Genomic DNA, 23,440 nt, shown 5'->3' on the forward strand with positions numbered 1-23,440 from the left:
GAGAGAGAGAGAGAGAACAGTGATCTTTACAAGAAGAACGATAACAAGATATTCCTTCTAAGGTGGAGATGGCGTGATAGTATGACTTGAAAGAACAATCTGAACAAGTACCGATATGAAGGATGATACAGTTGTTTGAGTACACTCACACAAAATAGACACTTAAACAAGAAACTAGCTCTGTTTTGCTTTTTAAACAATTACAATTTTTCGTATAACTTTACACACTCATATGTATAAAATCCAAACAAACTTTAGTATACATAAAATAGAAATGCATGTATCTTGTATGAAGGTAGAAAGTGTAAGTATGGCTGAGGTCATGTGCTCCACTTAAACTTTTTTTCTCCATAAAATGATGTAACCGTTCACTCAGTACACAATACAGCAAAACGCTCTTGTAAGAAAGGTTCACAACCGAACATTCACTTGTTTTTGCTCCAGCATTAATGCCCTTTGTACAAGTACATCAGATAAACATACAGTAACAATAAGCTAACAGACACGTCGCGATATCAGAACTATAAAATCATATCCGCTGAGTGTCTTGTTTTTAAAAAATAAATCTGAAGTCAAAAAGTTTGAATTTCACATCATGTCAAGATTTTTCGAATGCAATTCTTCGAATATCTGTATAGCGACTACGAAAAATCGTACGATTTTGATAGAGCAAATAGAGCATTTGAATTTGATTTCACAGTTTCAGTTACTCAAAATGGCCCCAAAAGTGTAATTCTGAGGTAGCGATTAGTAATATGTATATGCTAGCACCATTTCTTGAAACGGTGCTCATTTTATGACGTGCCACTCCTGCTGTACATAATAAGAGCAGCGCTGCTGATTGGTCAAAAGCACAGAAAGCAAAATTCTAAGTACATAAACAAATAAATATTATTTTATCATAACCGTCAAAGCAAACGACCATGAGTCTCGCGAGTGTTCCGGGAGTATTGAGCTTTTAAAAAATGGTGGCGTTTATTTCCACCCAACGTTGTCTTCTTTGTATTTCGTTTTCTTATATCATCTCCTGTAAGTTAAATACACGCCACGTTTCGCAGTTCTTTCAAGATAAATAATTCGTATGCCTTACTAGCCTCTAAAATAAAAACGCACCATTTTGTAGCAATTCTTTCTCCCATTAACAGTCTGTATTCTTTACTGATCGACAGTATAATATATGCCATTTATTACTCATTTCATTTGCATAACGACCGTCTGGTTCAGGCGCAAAGCCCAGCGTGAAAGTGTGGCAAAAATAATCATGCAAGGCTCTTTCTAGGTCGAGAATCAGTGAGAGTTCTAAAAACAAAAGAAGAATAAATAAGGAGCAATTGTTCAGGCGAGAATGGGGACGGACAATATTGAAGGGTACTATGGGGAAAAAAACAACAAGGGATGCCAGTTTTTTGACAATTTTAGTTGTGACTTGGGTTGGAAAGTCTTCCTTTGGCTCACCTTAGTGTCTAGGGCTATAACCTGATGAGCTAGAACATTTACGTTACTATTGAAAATGCCAAAAAGTGATTTTCCCTAGCGCCCTTCAATAAGATTGGTGCTATTAGTGAGTAGTGAACCATAGCCTTTCACAGCATAGGGGGAACACGCTATAGACTTCTTTGAAGACGAGATGAAGGATGCAGGGAAGCGCATTATAATAACATTGTCAACAGGCAAATACGAAAAACATACTAAAGGACTTCGATATCGGTTGGAATAATGGGACATACAAGATCTTATTGAAGATCCGTGATAAAAATTGTAAAGTAAAACGAATCTGGCACACCCTGAAGTATTACACTATATGCCCCTTTAGATATACAGAAAACACAGACACAGCAACAACAAAAATACAAAACCAAAAACAATTTTTTAAACCCTAAAGATACAATGCCCTCTCCAATAAACAACACATCAACAAAAACAACAACCCTACCAACTTCTTTGAGTCGTGCAAATAGCTGCCAGAGCAGAGTTTTTTCTTCACTTCTAACATTTCCCCTTTTATGTCTGCACCCTTTTTTCGCTGTTCCATTCTGCCAGACGGTCTGTTTCTCTCTCTCTCTCTCTCTCTCTCTCTCTCTCTCTCTCTCTCTCTCTCTCTCTCTCTTTGGCGTAAGTTACGAGTGACCATGGGGAAGTACTTTCTTATAATGCTATCCCTAATAATTGATGAAAGCCCATTACAAAGTTCCACTTCCAGAAACTTGACTCTTCTGGCATCACTCTCTTGTCGTGCGCCGAACGGGAACAATAGTTTGCAATTTCCATCATCAAAAAGAATCTTACGTAAAGCAACAGTCGTCTCCACCATAACGATGTGGACAACGATCATGCGTTACAAATTATTGATGTCATAAATCCATAAAGTTCTACCATAGTATTCTACAACAACTATCACAACTGAACACACAGGTTACCAAGAGTAACAATTAGAATTTGTCCGATGATGACAGAAAGGTATTTGTTTGCAGATTAATCTGGGTAAGTTGGAGAGCAGGAATGACAAGAGGATAGCATACCACGTCAGGTTTCACAAATTAGAAATGCAGAAGCCAAGAGGGAACGCCGCAAGGGGAAACCATGCTTTTGAAAAATGCTCAAAGGTTGGCAACATCTTCTCTGCCAGAATTGGTCTCATTGGCTTCAGCAGAATCCACAAGTTATCTTAAGTCTTATTTCTTCTTTTTATCTAAAAGGGATATTCTTCTTTGTAGACGGTGCCCGGAATAGAGTAACACTTTTCACGACAAAGATGATCACCACTGCCCACCAAAATTACAAAATCGCCTGTCTGTAGGTGATATCGCCCAGATCGACCAGCACGGCATTAGCGCAACTTTAAAAAATATGTTGTAAAAATCATAGTATCGAAATGTAGCAAACAGGATTCAGGGCGAACTTGTGGAATTCTTCTGAATTTAGTCAACATTGGGAATGGCGAAAATCTTAACAGTTGTAATGCGGTTGTCTGTTCATAGTGAAAAAAAAAGCTTACTTTCGAAACTGATCAGTCTGCCAGTAATCAACATGTTTACAGCCCTCACGTCTATGACGACCAAGTGTTCTGAATCAGAAACAGGATTTGTAAAACGTGAATATGATGAAATGTCTGGACTTTTCAACACTGTTTTTTAGCAGTTCGATAATACGAGATGGCTGGACCACCATATTCGTGTCCACATACACATAATGTCTTGACACGACTGGATTGTGTTTCATTACAAAATCAAAATAATACCCCCCTCCTTCCCTCCCCTCCCTTCCTTCGTTACGATTGATGATTATATTTATACTGTGGTGCATAGGTCACTATGCCGTCGGGATTATCCGGATCAACGACAACTTTGTTTGGGTCAAAGTATCCAGGCATCATGGAAGAAGGAGGAGGCAAGCTGTCGTTTGACCCATAAATAGACCAGCCAGCCGTGTCGGCAACGCTCAGATCTATAAACAGATCTACCAGCCCATCGTCTTCTTCCGGTTTAGAATCAACACTTGCGCCGGCTATCGCTTCTCCTCCGTTTTTCTTACTGTCTTCTATTGCCGCTTTGGATTTATCGTCAGTATTCTTACTGTCTTTTGTACTTCCTTGATCGAAGCTCATCTTCTTCCCAGATTTATTACTGTTGCCATTCTCGTCTTTGGAGTCAGCTTTCCCTTCCCCGTTTTTACTTTTATCTCCATCCTCCTTTTTGTCACCGTCCTTTCCGCCTTCTCCTTCATCCGTCTTTCCTTCTTCTTCCTCTTCGGTGGGTTCTTTGGGAATGTCCCTCTCTATCAGCAGATCGAGGACCGGCCAGAACTGCTTGTACTCCCCGATAATCTCATCGATCTGACCCTTGAAGCTGACTGTCTTCAGACTGAGTTTGGCACCCTTTGAAGACAGTACGTTCTTCAGCAACATGGGCACGAAACCGCCGGCTAATGTGGCCAACGTGGTGTTTGTTGATGACATCTGAGGATGGGAAATTATAAAACTACTTATTTCCTAGAAAGCAAGACAGATTATAGAAATGCATTCGTACGGACTGCAGTGGAGTTATTGAGCACACAGTGCTACACATTTTCATGAAACACACACGCGCGCACGCGCACACACACACACATACACACACACTCACACACACACACACACACACACACACACACACACACACACACAAACACACACACATAAACACACAAACACAGACTGACAGACAGACAGACAGACAGACAGACAGACAGACAGACAGACAGAAAGACAGACAGACAGACAGACAGACAGACAGACAGACAGACAGACAGGCAAACAGGCAGACAGACAGGCAGACAGACAGGCAGACAGACAGAGAAGCAGAGACAGAGACAAAGACAGAGAGAGAATGTATACAGAGCTGAGGTTTCAGCACGTGCTACACGTTTTTATGTCCTTCACAATTAGGTGTATGCTTTGAGAGTCAAGTTGAGAGCACCTGGCCTTTGTAACATCGCTGGTATTGTAAACGACCAAGGCAACAATGTTTCTCCCTGAGAGATGAATTTAAATTGTCATTGTGGGTGTCATAATATTAAAATCTCTTTGGCACAATTAACATATTCATGTTTTAAAGGGTTATGTAGTTCTTTCGTTAAGTTGAACTTGTTTGAGAATTTTCTAATCCTAGTTGATGCTATCAAGAAGAGATATTGACCAAAAATAATATAAATAAAGCAATTCCACAAGTGTTTTCAATTCAAAATACTTGCTCCCACCCAAACTTCTGTCTGGGTTTAAGGGAACACATAACTCGCAAAAACATGGCATTTATTACTATAAACCACTTGGAGATTAATAAGCTCGTCCTGTTCAGATACCCAGAGAATTTTAATTGTGTCTTTCCCTGACACACTGTTATGTTGGCGCTTCGGAAAAAGTAAACTAATGTATATTATTTGTATAGTGCAAATCGCGCGCAATAGGAAGCTCTATGAGCTTTATAATCTCTACTATAACCCAATTAGACCTGATAACATTCTGAAACAATCTCAACATCCTGGGGCGCATACAGTGCAAGCTGCCATTTTACAGGCGCTAAAACACTAAGATACAGACAAGATATTTTGCTGTCAATGGCTGGGTACCCCCATTCTCACCAGGGTGAAGTGAGCAAAATTTGTCCAAAGTGCCTTTCCCAAAGACACAACGTCGTTCCTGGGGATCGAACCCCCAACCTCACAAGTACCACTCCGGTTGCCTAACCACTTTAAAACACACAACACCTCACCAAGCCAGACCATCCATCTTGCAAGAGACAGAAAGTTCTTTCTCCACTCGACGAACAAGAGGTGAGGTACAAGAGGAAGAATAAAGTAAAATAAGTAAAGGAAGTAACATAACCACGAGACTACCGACGCCACAAAGTTGGTTCTCAGCTAAGAGCGGGCTTCACCTGGTAGACATTCCCGAAAGCCATGACCACAATCATGACAAACATGAGGAACACCACGATGATCATGAACTTGCCAGTAGCCGCCAGGAGATTGATGTAGACAGGACCCGGGGCGCCGTGAACTCTCACCTTTGGAAAACAAATGAGATATGACAGAATACTTCATTAAAACATAAAAACTTTGCTTTTCTTTCGGTGTCTCCGTCTCTGTCCAACTGTACGTCTGTCCGTCCGTCTGTCTGTCTGTCTGTCCTTTCTTTCTGTCTGTCTTGTCTTTCTCTCCCCCTCTCTTTCTTCTCCCCCCCCCCCACCCTTCCATCTCTCTCTCTCTCTCTCTCTCTCTCTCTCTCTCTCTCTCTCTCTCTCTCTCTCTCTCTCTCTATCTATCTATCTTCTCTCTCTCTCTCTCTCTCCATCTATCTATCTATCTATCTATCTCTTCCCCTCTCCATTTCCCTGTCCCTCTCCCTCTCCCTCTCGCAGCATAATTTCATGAGAACGAGACGGTGATCAAGGGAGGCAACTGAGTTTTCACTTAGTAAGACAAAGTAATAATCGTATGCTGCCCCTTGCAAAAAGGAGTTATCCCTGATCCACGACAACCAAACGACAAGATCTATTATTATTCTCACCCGCCCGGAAGTTCTCGCAAGATCAACTCCTCCCCTCTTCTCTCTCTCTCCGTCTCTTTCTGAATACTGTCTATCGGTGTGGACGATCAAATTGACCAAGACAAAGTTAAAAATGATGTCAAAACACAAAAGTAAATTAATTTGGTTGTCTACAAAGATGCTACGGCTATTTAACTTTTCGAATCGAGCCGAACTACGCGGGTCGCCATTTTGTTTTGCCCGGAAATTCTCGCGCTACTCCTCTCTCTCTCTTTCTCTCTCTCTCTCTCTCTCCACTGCCCACAGACAAAATTGTACGCTTTTAGTAGGCTACAATTGTAATGGAACGTTTGTTCACGGCACAGAATTCTACAATTTTTCTGTTATCACAGTGTAGAATTCTGTGGTTTAGGGTGAACGCAAAATTTGGTGAACGCGCACCGGGTGAGAATAGCCACAAGACTCGCCTGCACTATTCTCACTCCGGGTGAGAATAGAGGTGGCCTATTATAATACACAATAAACTGTATACCCAGACAACTTGCAGCTCTTCATTAAAGGAGCAAAAATGATTACATATGATATCAAATTGTGAATGTATGAATTTAACTTACTTGACACAGTTTCTGGAACAGTCTCAATGGGATCCTGGGCGTGTCGTAGCAATCTAGAAAGAGCAACAGTTGACCCAGTTTCCAGCGGATTTCCCTTTTGTCGAAGTTTAGAGTTGGGACCATCTCCTTTTCTTCGTCGACGGATTTCACCTTTGACAACAAAGAGCAGAAATCGTTATTACTATTGTTTGAAAATGGTCTTTAAAGATATTTTCTATAAACAGAAACATGAACTGTTTTATAAGCAAAAATTGCAGCAGCAGCAGCACTTGCACAAATGGAACCACAGCAAACTACTATACCAACGAAACAAGAAGAAGAAGAAGAACAACAACATCAATAACAACAATAATACTAATAATAACAACATAATGACAGCAGCAGCAAAAACAACTTAAAAACAACAGCAGCCACACCAACAATAATGAGAATAATTAGGATAGGCTTCACTACGACAACAGCACAAAAAATATAAACACATCATTTTATGAGCAGGTAAATATTATTTGTGAACCAGCGCGGTGGAATCAGGCTCTCGTCAAAATAATCAAAGTGAAGAAACTTGCATTGTTCCTCAGGTTTGTTAATTTTTATCAATTGGGGGGGGGGGGGGGGTCAACACATTTCACGCGTATTAAAGAACTCATTTAGGCGTGGGTTTTTCTGAAAAACGTTGATTAAAGGCACAAAACAATATAAATTTTCGGTTACTACAGACTCGTGACCTAAGGAAATAACGAATATTTTACAGCCATTTTCTCACTAATTTTACCTCTGAAAACAGGTGACCCCCACGTCCTTCTTTCGCAAATATCTCGACTTGTATTCAAGACAAATGGATTTTTTTTTCATCCCAATAAAGGCAAGTGAACAAGCTTCAAGATGATACCATTAACTGTACATGCCCAAAAATTGACGAGAGCCTGATTCCACCACGCTCCCTCACATTTGGCCTCTAGCATTTTGTTTGCTAGTAAACGTACTCGTAGGTATTGACGTTTTTGTTTCTCTTTATGTTGTCATGTAGCTCCAGCTTAGGAAGAATAGACTTCGTTCAAATATACTACAAAACTGTTTCTTGTTTCAAGGTTATAAAAATATCTTTAATAGTTCGTCTATGTCTGACAAAGACCCACACATCTAGAGGGAAACTTTTTTTTCTGGAGCAAAGTAGATGAAACAAGTTTTCAAAGAACTTGTGACTTATTTTATGGCCAATGATACCAATTTTGGCAGAGAAAATAAGCATCTGTTTCAGGTTAGCAAACTTAGCCAATGTCTAACATTTGGAGAAATCTATTCAAAGCTATGTAGCCGACCTCCATGAGGTGTTCATCGAAACAAAAACAGAACAGAGAGTTGCTTTTGTTGTTTGTTTGTTTTTTGTGACATTCTTTAAAATGGACCTTTTCATTGTGTATTTCAGTGTTTGCCGGAGATGGGAGGCGAGCGTGTTAACTTCTTCACTGCTGTGTAGACGTATGGACTCGTTTGTGTTTTCCTTTTTTTTCCCCGTGTCCTGATTTTGGTGCCCGTTTTTGTTGGTTACGTAAAAAGAAAGTAATGGTGCAGATTGTTATATGAAAGGGGAATTGTTGAGTCGGTGATGATGATGATGATGATAATGATCGTTTGACTTTCCAAAAATGGTTCTCTGCCATTTTTATTTACTAATTTATTACGGGAAGTTATAGAAGATGTAAAACGACTTTTTCTGTTGTGCGTTCTTAAATAATTGGAGATATTATAACTTTTTTTACATATCTCTTGAATCTACATTTCATCTTGTCTGTACAAACCTAGGTGGAAAAGCCTCAGCAGTGAAGGGGTTAAATGGGGATTACAAACAATAAAATCAGGGACCATGTCCTTCTGTCAATCTTATGTGTGTGTGCGCGTGTATGTGTGTGTCTGTTTGTGTTTTTGTGTTGTTGTTCGTGTTGTTGTTGTTGCTGTTGTTGTTGTTGTTGTTGTTATTGTTGTTGTTGTTGTTGTTGTTGCTGTTGTTTTTGTTTGTTTTTTTAGTAGATCCATACAAAGTGGGTAACCAGTTTTACTCGTGTTTTGGTCAAATTCACAGAGAAAAGTTTCATTTTCTTTATTTATCGCTCAAAAAGAAAAACAATTAAATAACTTAATTCACAGCAACAAGTCCAGATTGGCTAAATCACAATCTGTGAGGCAGTGTGGTGGAATCAGGCGCTCGTCAAATTTTGGGCATATTGAGTAATTGGTATCATCTGAAAGCTTGTTCATTTGTTTTTCTTTCAATGAAAAAAATTCCCATCCATATTTAATAGAAGTGGAGATATTTTGGATTGAAGGAGGTGGGGGTCACCTGATTTAAGAGGTAAAATTAGCGAGAAAATGGCCGCCAAAGCTTGGTAAATTCCAAAGATGGAGAGTCCATGGAACTTGTAAATTTATATTTTTGCGCCTTTAATCAACTATCTCGGTGAAATCCTCAAAAGAATGTGTTTGTAAATGGACATAAAAGGTGTTGAGCCAAAAAACAAAAATTTGATAAAAATTGCTAAGCAGGGAGAAAACTGCTGTTTTCTTCGATTTCATTATTTTGACGAGAGCCTGATTCCACCACGCTGCCTCACATTTATCCTTCACCGCTATAATAATTGTGATTTCTGTAGGAAGGAAGAGTGCGTGCGTATGATCCAAAAGCTGATTGTTGTAGTTACCTGAAATGCTGTGTTTTCCTGTTGACTAGATGGCATACTGGCAATTTTTCTGAGGTCGGCGGTGATTCTGTCAATCATGTCGTCGATGATTGTTTTGTTGAATGTCAGATAGTTCTCGTACACGTTGCTATAGCAATCGTTCATGTAAACAAACACAAGGAGAACCATGGACACATATTTGAGGACACTTCCGGCGTTTACGATAATGCCCATCATCGTGAAAGCCATCACCTGAGGAAAAGCATCAAACGATAATCTAAACTGTAATCTAAAAAATACAATGCATTTAATAGGAATATTTAAATATAAGTTTAGTTTAATATATTAAACAGGGCAGGCAAACTCTAAAACAGAGTTCAAAAAGATTTCGGAAACATCTCTTACTCCTGATAATAGCACTTTAGAAGAGTGGAGTTTTGACCACTGCTTTCCGACTGGACAAGTGACCCTTGATCCCACGGGCTGGGCGTCTTGAAACCCTATCTCCCTTTCCTTAAATTCCCCTGTCCGAAACGGAAATTGTCTGAGGCAGAATTTTTCTCTGGTGTTCTTACGATTTCGTCTTAGATATGTTAGACGGAAAAGAAAGGGCACAGGAAAGATGCACGCAATGTCAGACAGACAGACAGACAGACAGACAGACAGACAGACAGACAGACAGACAGACAGACAGACAGACAGACAGACAGACAGACAGACAGACAGACAGACAGACAGACAGACAGGCTAGCTTGTAAAACATTTGAGTAGCTGAATGTTTCTATAACAAATATTAATGGGGGGGGGGGGGGACAATAACCTGGCCAACAAATACGACAGTCTACCAGTAGTAGTGCGTAGCGCACGTAAAGTCACTGCTTAGATTGCCAACCAGCACAAAAACCCATCAAAGTCACGTATGCAAACAGGTGGACACCCGATTGTTTGCTAAGAGCGAAAAGTAAATATGTTCACTCCGACTGATCTAGTGTACTGAGACTTAAGCTTAACTACTCCACTACGGTACCGGTACCACTTCAAACAAAACCAGTATTTCCTTAGTTCTTTTTTGTATACCTACTTAACTCTTCATCTTTTATTGTTAACTGCTCATAGTTTCCCTCGTTCCATGTTTTCCTCAACTTGACCCTCCTACTCTTGCCATTTCTTCTCCCTCTTCCCCTCTTCCTCCTCTTTAACATCATCATCGTCATCATCATCATCATCATCATCATCATCATCATCATCATCATCATCATCATCACAAGCATCATGATTGTTGAAAATTAAAGAAATAGGACGGTCGAGTACTCTAGTAAAGATGCGTGCTCAAGCATTAAAAAAGAAGAAAAATTGGAAAGAGATATAACCATGAAATTAGACACGGTGCAGCACATAAGCTGATGGTGACAATGGGAAACAATGGGGGAAGGGTGATAGAGTGAGCATTTAGTCGGTTACCATGTGTGGCTGTGTGTGTGTGTATGTGTGTGTGTGTGTGTGTGTGTGTGTGTGTGTGTATTTGTGTGTGTGTAAGTGTATATTGGAGGGAGGGGGTCGTTTATCCTGTTCTTTTTAAATTATTATTGGGACAGGGGAGGATGAATAAGGGGGAAAGGGGGGGGGGACGCTAGGTGACCTTCAAGAAGCAAATTTTTAATTCTGTAAAGAAGTGCATCAACTTTAGATCAGCAAGGGGGGGGGGGATTTTTATGCCCTGGGTGGCATGTCTGAAGTACTGACCTGGCTAGAAAATGGTGAAATGGTAACGTTTAATGCCCCTATCAACACTATAAGATAAGTTAAGAGGCAGGACCTCCGAGCTTAACGTCTATCTCCGAACGGACGGAACCAAATGGAAATTTAGAGAAAAGTTCCTTTCCCCAGGACACAATGTCGGATCGAGCTGAGGCTCGAATCCCCGAACCCGCACTTTCACGATTCCGGGTCCGGTAGATTATCCACTAGGCCGCCGACGCCACTGCCATGACTAGAGCTGTACAAAGGTTGGCCAAAGGTTGTAGACTACCTACTTTTTTCTCTACAAAGAGAGTGGTGATTTGATCCTCGCGTTAGGCAACAAACGTTTATAAAATAATGTAAATACTTTACTTAAGTCTTAGTATACGTTTATGGCATTTACATCCAAATGTTACGGTTTGTAAACACATCATTTTCAGTGCTGTCAGTTGACTTAAGAGGGGAGAACTGTGGTGAAATGTTTACCGTTTCTCTCTCATATGAAAAGCATTGAAAACTACACAAACAATTTGCAATATCCACCTGGCATTGAAACGAAAGTAACAAACCTCGCTGTTAATTAAGCACGTTATAATTAGAGTTTTACTGCTTTGACTTAGAAGAGTTAAAAAGCAAACCTACCTCCACAAAAAGGCCAACAGACTCCGCAGTCACTAGAGCTATGGAGTAGAGAATACACAGACAGAACCCAGCACACGCCACCTGGATCAAGATGCTCTTCACCGTGGCGCAGCCGCCCCACCCCCACTCATCGGGACAACAGCTATCTCCAGGATCCACGCTCAGAGAGTGGTGAGCGTACTTATCCATACGCGAAATCTTTTTCCCCAGCTTGTAAACTCTTTTGAGCTTGCGCTTTTTCTCAGCGTCCACTTCTTCCGAATTCCCCACAAGTTTTTTGGCGTGGTACGGAAGTCTGAAGGAAAGATACACCGTAGGAATACAGTACACGGCGAACACTATAATACACAGAGGGAGCATTCCCAAGAGGTAAAATCCCCCGATGAGAAAGCCCAAAAGACCGAATCTTTTGAAAGGGTAGAGAAGGAGTTTGATGATGATGCCCAACACTCCTGTCTGTGACACTGAGCTCATATCCGCCAGCGCAGAGCGAGCTACGTCTTTGAGCCTCTCTCTGAAAGCGTGATCCGCGAAGCCGATGACGAGACCGGAGAGGAAGTAGAAGATGTAAGTGGCGATGAAGACGCCATGGATGGGCGTGAAGTACTGGATGACGTTGCTGCGGTAGAAGCTGTAGGTCTCTTTAAGGCGATGGTCGGTGATGGCTTGACGGCGTTCTACGATCTCCTTCTCCTCGAACATAAAGTACACAAACAGACGGCCGTAGTAAGGGATGGGCACCAGCAGAAGGAGAAGGCACTTGACCAGCACCTGGGAACAAACAAGTCAAGCCATATGAATAATACAAAGAAATTCCACTTGATTGCTGTCCATCGAGAAATCTAAAATATCAGGGCATACACACGTAGTACATAAGTACCTAGATACATAACACACAATTAAACACACAAATATACATACCAATTAAATATTGTCGGAATTTTTCAAATACACGTTACAACGCAAATTCAGACCACTTTCTTTGCGGAAGAAATGACATTCGCAACAGTTCTTAAATGACCCAAAAAAAGACTTGAAGATTTGTAGTAAACAACTATATTTTAATGAAGTACAAAAAAAGATCTGATCTCTTCAATTACTACACACATACAGCTAAACCTGCTATAACAGCCACATGTCCAAGTCAGTCACGTGTACAGACATCCACTCTCCACCCCTTCCTTCCACTTTGTGATTTTCATAAACATTCCAATGACACAGTTCGAGACATCCACTTGTTTAAGACAACCTGTTTTCTCCTCGAAAATGGGTGGCCGTCTTGGGCAATTTCCACTATGTGAGACATACCTGTACAAACGTGTGCCACGTGATTTTGTGCCTGAAGTTGGCCTCCATGTCTGAGTAGATGCTGGTCTCGCAGCATTCTTTGAAGGGATCCAGGTTTTTTATCTTACACCTGATCAGATTGTCGTAGAAGGTTCTCATAAGGCCGGTGGGCGGCTCATTCTCGGGGATAATTCGTTTACCTTTCACCTAGAGATGCAGTACAACAGAAGAAAGCCATATATAGTTTTTGAATAAGTTTCAACAATTTCTAGATGTACATTTCAAAGTGAAAGAGAGCAGAAATATTGTACGTTGATTCTTTTTTTTTTTGACAGAATGAAGCAGCAGTTTATTTGTACCTTTTGGACTAAGAAATCAGGCTGAAATTTTTGTATTGAAGAGCCATATCGTTCGCAATATTCTACCTGTGTTTCAGCAGCGAGTACAATGGGCTTGGAATTCCTAAGTTAATCAGCATGCTTATCTCAAATTAGATAAGCTACATATTTTACTCATTCACTTTTTTAATCAGCAATACGAGTAGTTACAGGGAACAATTTTATGTGTGTTTGTGCAATGGGTAAGAGAGGGATAAAGGAGAGACAGAGTATGAGGGAGAGAGAGTGAGGGAGAGTGAGGGAGAGAGAGTGAGGGAGAGAAAGAAAGAAAGAGAGAGGAGAAAGAGAGCGGAGAAAGAGAGGGGGAGGGGGCGAAACAGCGAGAGAGATAGTTAAAACACGTAATCGCTATAGCACGATATTATTTGCATAGCGTACACATTACAAAGCCTACCTTTATTCGCAGCTCTGTCATTTTTATGGGTATAATTTCATCAAAGGGCAACTGGTCAAGCTGTTCGCGGAATCGCCACCACTCGGACACGTCTTCCAGGGTGAGTCGGGATTTGAACCGAACGTTCGTGTCCGTCTGAGCACACACAGACAAAGAGATTCATTAATAGTTTTCGTTTTAGTAAGAGTTTTAAGGAAATTGCAACACGATAAGGTCATATAAGTATCAAAGATTACAGGAGTTATAAAAGAATAACAAACATAAAAAGCAGGAGAGATCAGGACGACAGATGTTTGTAGGAAAGAAGGAGCAAACCACACTTGAGCATCCGCCAACCCCCCGCTGAGAGTCATTGTTAGAGGCTGTACTGTTTAATTGAAATGGTTGTATGATTATCTGTTTCACGCCTCGCCTGTCGGAATTTGAACCGAGCATTCGTGTCCATCTGAGCAGAATCAGGTATTGTTAAAGGCTGTTTGATTGCAATTATTGTATGAATTTTTAGTGATTTACACCTCCCTCACCCTTTTCATGTGACTTAATTTAGATCAGTGCTTGCCAACCTAGGCGGTATCGCTACAATGTGCTATCTGGCATTTTTGGCCGTTTTGATTTACTTCAAACCATGGGTTCAGAAACCAATCTATCTGCTCTAGATCAAAATGGTAAGTTTATTCGGGGTCGTGATTAAGTTATTTAAAGAAATACATTTGAAAAATGCTTGACATATCGTGAAAATCCATTTTCTCAAAATTAGGTAATGACCAGATAAAATGTTGTAATTCTAAGGTAGCGTAATAGGTGATTTGGTAATTATGTTGAGCGGTGGTGATGACGCGGGTTGTAATTGGTACTATTAAATGCTCCGTTAAGCAATATATGAGGTGGGCTGCAAGAATATTTTAGGCTTTTAGGGGTGGCACTGGCTGTAAAAAAAGGGGTTCGTAAGCACTGATTTAAGTTAATAGGAAATGGGCTACTTCGTTACTGTATATCAAAACAACTCTGGGTGAATAGAAGGAAGGGGGCTCTCGTGGCCTAGAGGTTAAGGTGTTGGCCTCTCATTCAAAGGTCCCGGGTTCGAATCCGGGTAGCAACCGAAACATTTTGTTCTCTAAAATTGTCTCCTTTCACCTCCTTTCCAGCTCTCTAGCAATGCTCTGTTGTCTGCTTTCGTTTCCACTTTCTGCCCCCACTCCCTCACCTCCTTTGCCCCCTCCTCTGGGCTCCTGACTCTTTTTGCAGCCTTTCTACAGCTACCCCTTGGCTCATCCTAACTTCTGTCTTTCTGCCACACCCCTGATCTTCTGGTAGGAAAGATCTACACCTAGCCTTCTCGGACAAGGGCGAAAAATCTCGGAGAGCCCGAGTGCAAGTTGCGCATGTTAAAGATCCCTTGGTAGTCTAAAATCGATAAGAGTAGGCTTCGGCCGCCACCCGGGCAAAATTCAAAATTTCCTACCAACTGAAAATATTAGGCGTGTCCCCGCGCTCATATGACCTTATGCAATTGCGAGCGCCGTAAAACACTTTACAAAACAAAAGAATAGGAGGAAGCATCCCAGTAAACAGCTGATGAACTGTAAATTTCGGTAACTGGTTCAGAATAATATTATTATTATTATATTTGTCCCGTTTCCTCCCGATGAATTAACTTCCCAATTTGGGAGATGAACTAATTTCCCCTGCGTGCAGTGGGGTAAAGGCCTAATCACTGCACTTCAATCGCCGATTTTGGGTTGTGTACATAGCCGAGGTCGGAAACTATGCAAATGAATGTTATTGTTTTGTCACTATTTGAGTTGTAGACTACTGCGTTGACTCAGCAGTAAGTGTAGCATACTGACTGAAAAGGGGTGGGGGGAGGGGGGGAGGTTAGAGTACCCAAGGCAAACAGACAGAAAGTGAAGTATACATGTGTCAGAGAGGGTCTACTTTTGGTGCACGCGATTAAGTATCTACTTCATTTTTTATGTAGGTGCCTTCCCCCCCCCCCCTCTAAATCGATACATTTTAGATCAGTTAGAAGGTAGGGTTCGAACCTGTCTGCCAGGGAAACTCCGTCCAAGCAAATATACCAAGATACTCGATAAAAAGTATCCCCAGACGGGAAACGAACTCGGGTCTTTTGTGTGAAACGATGAAGCACCTATAGGCGCTACACTACAGGCGAGGTCTGATGTCTATGAACAACACTCTGAAACAAGACAGACACTGGCCAGAACGGTAATAGAGTGGCTTCGTTACCATCAATATTTACTGACATAACAAACAAAGTTATAGTAATTTTATGATAATCGCATTCATATGGTGCATATCCAATCTCAACAATATGTTCCATGTGTATTACAATTATCATTACCCCCAGCAACCTCTGCAACACTTAGAAACATTCTTGGTTTCCTGAGAAGTATGTAGTGCAAGCTGCCATTTTACATACTCTAAAAACCCTAGCATTTTGACAAGCCCTTTCACTGCCAATAGCCAGATACCCATTTACACTTAGGTGAAGTGAAGAAAATTCGTGTAAGGTACATTTCCCAACGACACAACGTCTGTCCTAGCTGAGCCTCTAACTCCCGAACCTGCAACCTCACGATTACGAGTCCGGACTGTTAACCACTAGACAAGCGACGCCATCGTGTGCAGTAAGGTACAAAAAACACTGTTTGTCTACCTTTTAATAGCCAACGCCGACTTTTGTCACCTTTAAAAGGCAACGCCCACCTGCATAAATTTTTCAAGCGTAGGCATTAAAATATATTATGTCAATACCCTGATGATCGCCACTGCCCAATAAATTTACCAGATCAAGTTCTGGTGGGGGATATCACCCAGGTTGACAAAAATTGGCCAAGAAAAAAAAAACAATAACAATAAATGAAAGTACACAAAGCAAAAACAAAAAATTAAAATATCAAAAATAAAACTCAATACAGACGAGTGAAAAACAAAACTGACAGTCAGACGTAAGAATCAACATCGCCAGTTTCCCCTCGGAAGTGGCCAGCAACCAAGTGATGAAGTCTCCTCCTCCACTTCTCAACACTTCTACATGGATGGCTGATGCCTCTATCAATAAATTATTGATGGTCAGGTCTCACCTGTTCTGTGATAAACATTTTCATTTTGAGCTCCTGCTTGAGAGTAATGACGTACTCCGAGGCGACGTAGGACGCATTGTAGATGTTATTGGGGAGAAACTTTGGGCAGAACAGAAAGACAAGGACCTGAAAAATATATCAACGAAACGGCTATTTAGTTTTAGCAAAAGTTTTACGGCACTAGCAACACAATAACGTCATAAAAGTGCCGAAGATTGAAGGTGTTACAAGAGAGTAACATACACAAAAATAGAGGAGGGATAAGGACGATAGACGTTTGAAAGGGAAAATGGAGCAAACCACACCAGAGCAACCGCCAACCACCCGCAAAACGGCTGTGAGGGAAAGAAACTTTTGGAAAATAAAAGTATGATTAATTAGACTGGGTTTAATAATGTCTAAGCTTGATACTTTGTTAATAGCATTAATGAAAAACAGCTCAAGTTTAATACTAAAAAAGATCGTTGCTACAATAATATTTATAGGCTCTTGTGGGCGTTGTGTTTTTTGTCGATGTGTTGATTTCATCAAGAAGTCAGTGAATCTCAGTACTCCATTTTCAATGTTATTTCTTTGTTGGTTCAGTTAGTCTGATCATAAGTAATATGACGGGGAAAAAAGTGGTGCACAAAATTCTGAATGTTTCAACAAAATGATAAGACTCAACACAATGATGGTAATGTGTTTTGCAAAAGCATGTATTTGAAAGTAATTTGTATTGACCCCTTAAGGTAGTAAGGACAATGTATATAACGTGCCTTTACAGACGTCAAAGCATTTTGACCATATCTGGATTCGAACCCGCTATCTCACCGTTAAGAGTCTAACAGCCATACCACTACGCTAACCTAATTAACGGTGATTTCTAAAATCATACAAAGAAAGACTGGTGAGATCAAAGAAACGTGGGAAAGTTAATTACGCAATAGCCATGGCTTCCTAAAGAAGGTGGATCGATTGGTGAAGATGACGTGTTATTGACGCTTAAGACTTCTAGAGGAAAGGAGCTTAGGTTAATTAATATTCACTTATTTATGGAGGCACGATTTGGTAATGTTGGGGTGCTAGTCAGGGAAGATCATCACGCACGGTGGGGAAGCATGCGGGGCTGTTACTGACCAACTGTATAAAGACACAGCATTGGGTTAGTTATGGCGGAAGCAACAGCGCAAGCATGGCCCTGGAATTAAAAAAAGGTTTGAATAATAATACTCTTTGACAAGGAAGATAATGTAGGTGCAGTTGTATTTACTGTGTAGACAACTATGATATATTTATGTCTGAAGGGGGGGAGACAGACAGACAGACAGACAAACAGACAGACAGATAAACAAGCACACAAACAGACAATCAATCAGATGGACAGACGGACTAACGGAGAGACACATAGACCGACAGTCAGGCAGACTGTCTGAGCAGGGGAGTGAGAAAATGAAAGAGAGGGAGAAAATGAGAGTGAGAGAGAGAGAGAGAGAGAGAGAGAGAGAGAGAGAGAGAGAGAGAGAAAGGGAGAGAGGGAAAAAAACTAGAAATGAGAACAAACCTTGACGAGAGTTATGGACAGATACAGAATGTTGATCCAGAAATCATCACCCCTTGTGGAACACTCCACCTGTCCCTCGGCATTCTTGAAGCAGCAGTTGTAGACAAACTCGGCATAACCGTTCGTGTCCAGGATCTCTTGGTTACAAGCAAACTCTTCTCTGATTGAAAAAAAGCAATGGAATTATGAAGTTTTACACCCCCATCCTAATAGAATATCCGAACTTTGGAGAGCCCGGATGAAAATATTTAAAAAGCACTATTTTTTTTTTAAACGTGTTAAACATCATTGATACCAACCGATTTTTTTGTTTGTCTTCGAAAGACAAGTGGTTTTTACTCGAAGACGTATTTTAAACATGTACTTTCCTGTTTTAAAAACTGAATTGTCAGTCACTAAGTATTTTGAAATACTTCAAACAATGTGACTTGCAAAGTAAAACCAAAGTTAAACCTAACCGTGCTGTGAACTGACGTGATCAACGTGTGCCCCGCTCACTAAATTGTGTCAATTGCAAGCGCCGTAAAACTTTTACCAAAAATAAAATAATATTAGAAGAAAAAAAACGCCATAGTGTATCATGCTCGAGCCCAGCTATGGGTTTTTTTTTCATTTTCTCGATCCAGTCTTAATGTTACTTAGACACTTCATTTTTCTGACCACTTCAATCCATACATGGCACAACACAAAGAGATGTCGGCACTCTCTTACTGGATATCTAATTATAACCTTTGAGGCTACTCATTAGATCTTGCATCATAATTCATAATATTGAGCACTTTAAAGTGTTTCTCTTCTAAGAATGATTCTGCATGAGTTCATCCTAAGCTTTTATATGCTGGCATTGACTCTTTAAGGACGAAGCGGAGGTATGTGTCTGACCAGTAATCAGTAACAGAGCAGAGGCGACGTTATGGCACATTTCGACCCATCATACACAAACCAAATACGTCAATTTGCATATTTCACAGCATGCATACATTATGGCCTGCCTCATTAAAGTTTCAGGCAAAGAAAACAGAATGGAAAAATCTGCAAGAAAAACGAAGTTGTGCCTTTATATTTTTAAAGTATATCCATGTATTATGTACTCCGAAACAGTGCGTCTTCAATGAGTTAAACTGTACCTGGCTGACTTCCCATAGGCGGAGCTTTGTCCAACCAAAGAACGACTCAGGAGCATCTTCCGGATGTGCTGCACCTGCTGGTCTGTGGTCAGCTCACCTGTAAACAGGCAAAAACAAGTAATAATATGTTTGGGGTTTCATTTGGTGAAAATGGGGAAATGGTATATGTTTAACGCCCCTATCAACACTATTAGTTATTTAAGGGGCGGATCTCCTAGTTTAACGTCCGTCTCCGATAGGACCGAACCAAGAGGGAAGTTCGTGCAAGGTGCCTTTCCGAAGGACACTACGTAGGACCGAGCTGAGGCTCGAACCTCCGAACTCGCAACCTCACGCTTTCTTTTGGAACTCATAAAACTCTACTTAAAACTAATAAATGAGTTATAACTGTACTCCGCACATGTTGTACTCAGTCATAGAATAGATAATCCTATCGGAGATTACGTTGAATTTGGAGGTGTTGAATTGGGTCGTTAGCCTACTTATTGACAGAATACTAATAGAATAGATCTTGTTAATGAGGAGAAATTGTACCATAATTGTGCAAGTAGAGTATAATGACAATATATCCACAACTCAGTATTGATTATTGTCATCCTTCAAATTTCTTGGAAAGCTTGATTGTTCTACTCTAGCGTATTCATTGTCAGTCGGAAGAATTTCTAATAAACCAAATGATAGAAAAAATACTGTAGGAATATTTCCCCTGGTATAACCTGTGTTTGTGTGCGTATATATATAATATGTGTGTGTGTGTGTGTGTGTGTGTGTGTGTGTGTGTGTGTGTGTGTGTGCGTGCGTGCGTGTGTGTATGAGTAGGGGGAGTGTGTGTGAGGGGGGGGGGGGGCTCAAGTAAACTAACAAATGTACCCAGGTTCAAGAATGCCTTTATTTGGAGTTGAACCAGGACAGCTTAAACCGCTGTTTAGTCAAGATATCGAAGTGACAAAAAGTCCACCCATAGACGACAACACACTGCAAACATCATGAATGTATAATTATCAGCAGACTGTTGTCTCTGTCACACTGGCCCATATTACCGTATTTGAAATTGCGTAATAAATACCGTCCTAATCCCTCACCCACACGTACTGGCATCTTGTCAGGCACGGGGGCGTTCGTTCTTATCTCCTCACTGACAAGTGCTAACTACACCGTGCATAAATCATCGAGAGGGGGAGATTGGGCACTCCTTATCTCTCTGTCTCTACATACAATGTTCGTTCAACAAAAACCTGTTGGGATCCTTCGTTTCTGTAGTAGACAGTTTATTCAAACAGCTTGAAACGGTAAAGTCTTGTTTGTCGTGACTCAATCGACAAGTTCTTCGAATATCATGGGGGCGATGATTGATGGTTTCAGAAGTGTGTCATGGATTTGGAACCAAAGTCCAAAAGTCTCTAACAACCCATACTTCCCTACCTTAAAATTACAAAGTTCTGTCTGACGTTTTGAGCCGGTTTGATTTACTAAGACCTTGAGGTCAGGCACTAAATGTTCTATCTGCTCTATCCAAATCGTAAGAATATTTGGAGTCGCTATCAAGATATTCAAAGAAATGTATTTAAAAAAGCTTGACATGTGAACGGCAAATTCCTCTACACTAGGTACTGAGCAGATACAACTTTGTAACTCTGGGGTAGCGACTTTGTCTTCGATCCCGCTTTCATTGTTCATTTTGCGCTAGTCTTATAGTCTTATGTCGTCTATTGTTTTCTTGTTGTATGTAATGCTGAAAGTGTCCGAACGCCAGGAAATGTAAAAGTATAATGACATTTCACCACTGCAAACTGCAAAGATATGCTACAAGATCTTTTCTGCAATATGTATTTGTCAATATATCTATCATTTGTGACTATCTCATTAATTTTTGTTTTTCTACCCAACCCCCCCCCCCTCCCTTCCCCCGCTCTAACTAAACCCAAGAAGACTAGATCAGAAATGCCATCTTAATGATTCATACTAATAAATGATAGCGTGGCATTTCTCAGCTTAATTCCCGGGAATTTCGAAACTAATGAAAACAGCGATAAACCACAAAATAAAGAAGCGAAGGATTATAACTGAGAAAACTGAGTTTATAAAAATCCTCCTTATCAATACCTGCGCTCGCATAAAACATGTCTAAATTACATGGCTGCGACTATAGTGTTAATACTTTGCAAACTACATTGTTCTTGTCATGTCACAAATGTAATTTTACAACTACGATTACAGTTCGTTTCATTTTAATTTTGCAGCCCCTCCCTTTTCGAAAGCGCTCACGTACACGTTCATTCTTTTGTTCAATACCCTAATAAAACGTATCCTACGCGTCGTGTTTTGTTAAGTGTGACGGACGCACTTAAGGAAGAAGAAAACGATCTACACGCCATGTAAACGTAGCAAAATATGTCCCCTTTTTTACCTACAAAAACATAAAACACAATTGCATCACAGGACAGCATCCCCTCCCCTCCCCCCCTTTTCCCCTCTTGCTTTCCCTTTTTCTATCAGGAATGCTTGAAAAATATGTATGAACCATCGGGTTCGTCGTTCGATAAATAAAACAAAAATAACCGTAAGACACAATTTATATTTACTTTTGTCAGTAGCGGATTTCATATAATACAAAACGTCTCCAGGCCTATAGGATGAGCCTAGCCCGTGTTACACAACGCCCCCTGGTCTCTCAGACACAAGAAACCCTTATCGCTATGACGGACGAGAGTCGACACCCTCCGTCTTTCCCCCTTGCATAAGCCATGCACAAGCTGGGCCTAACCAAGTGCTAATTTGAATCCGTTTACAAGCTCCCCGGGCAAACATCCGCGATATCTACACACTGCAAGCCGCTCAAGAGGTATGCAAACCGCCTTGTTATTTTAAACTCCCCACCACCAGGAACTGAAACTGGTACGAGGCATACCACGGTTCTCGAGCTCAGTTCTGCCTCCACACTGCCTGTGGTCAGCCAGTCCAGATTCTTTTGCAATATTTCAAACGCCATGCCTGTTGGTCTTCCCACGAGCCGTCCTGTGTCTGGTTTGGAGTCCGTGGAACACACTTCACACAGATATCAGATCAACATAAATCAAATGTCCGCCTCTTATATTCGCTTCTCTAGAGTTCGCCGATCTTCTCAAGCAATTGAGATATCAAAGGAATATCGAGAATTAGGACTCTCCGGGAAGAAGATAGCATGAAGTGTCCGTTTTACAGGGACTTTGTTTCAGAGCGGCCAAAGTGAATCACTGAGCGGCATAATAATGTATTATGCTTTCACTACAGGGTCACATCACTGAGGCAAGGGCGAACAAACTATCGTGTCTCAAGTAACAATTTTGAACTTTTAAAAGCTACATGTCAAGTCGTGAAAGTGCACAGCTTGCAGGCTTCTCCCTTGGGTTCAGTATCACATACACTAGTGAGCTCAGATACTTTACAAATACTTGAGAGGAAAAATACAGAGAAGACCATATTACACATTCTCATAAAGAGATTTCTGTCTCAATGACAAGCACAAAAAGCATCGAAGCGCACTGACATAATTGTGGCATCGGTGGCCAAGTTATAGGCTCTTGGACATCCAACAGTAAGGTTGTTCGTTCGAATCCCGTCATGGACTCGACGTTGTATCATTGAGAAAAACATTTAGCACGAATTTTTGTTCACTTGACCTAGCTGGGAACGGGTGCCCGGCTATTGGCAACGAAAGTTCTTGTTAGTTTGACAGTGTTTGAGCGCGTGCCTAATGCAGCTTACACCGTATGCTTCCCGGGAAGCCGAGAAAGTTTTTTTTGAATTCTTGGGTCAGTTGGGGTAAAAATGGTTGTAAAGCGTATAGAGCATGTTGTAGAGAGTGGATATACGCTATTTAAATGTCATTATTATTATTATTATTGTTATTATTAT

The 23,440-nt window shown here is 40.8% G+C and overlaps 1 protein-coding gene across 1 annotated transcript in view; it reads right to left on the reverse strand.

Annotated features, from left to right (window-relative positions):
• Positions 1-2,106: 2,106 nt before the first annotated feature.
• The window catches only part of LOC101849251, a gene marked incomplete at its 5' end in the record, with an annotated part of 31,462 nt that continues 10,128 nt past the window's right edge, over positions 2,107-23,440 (reverse strand). Inside the window, 12 exon segments of the mRNA XM_035972892.1 lie at positions 2,107-3,955; positions 5,412-5,540; positions 6,637-6,786; positions 9,333-9,563; positions 11,694-12,464; positions 13,002-13,187; positions 13,773-13,907; positions 16,877-17,002; positions 18,420-18,579; positions 19,547-19,643; positions 20,629-20,695; positions 22,455-22,591. Of these exon segments, the coding sequence (XP_035828785.1) occupies positions 3,269-3,955; positions 5,412-5,540; positions 6,637-6,786; positions 9,333-9,563; positions 11,694-12,464; positions 13,002-13,187; positions 13,773-13,907; positions 16,877-17,002; positions 18,420-18,579; positions 19,547-19,643; positions 20,629-20,695; positions 22,455-22,591 (2,876 nt within the window). The 3' untranslated portion in view covers positions 2,107-3,268.

Source organism: Aplysia californica, unplaced genomic scaffold (assembly GCF_000002075.1).
Source record: "Aplysia californica isolate F4 #8 unplaced genomic scaffold, AplCal3.0 scaffold00891, whole genome shotgun sequence".
Taxonomy (NCBI): Eukaryota; Metazoa; Mollusca; class Gastropoda; order Aplysiida; family Aplysiidae; genus Aplysia; species Aplysia californica.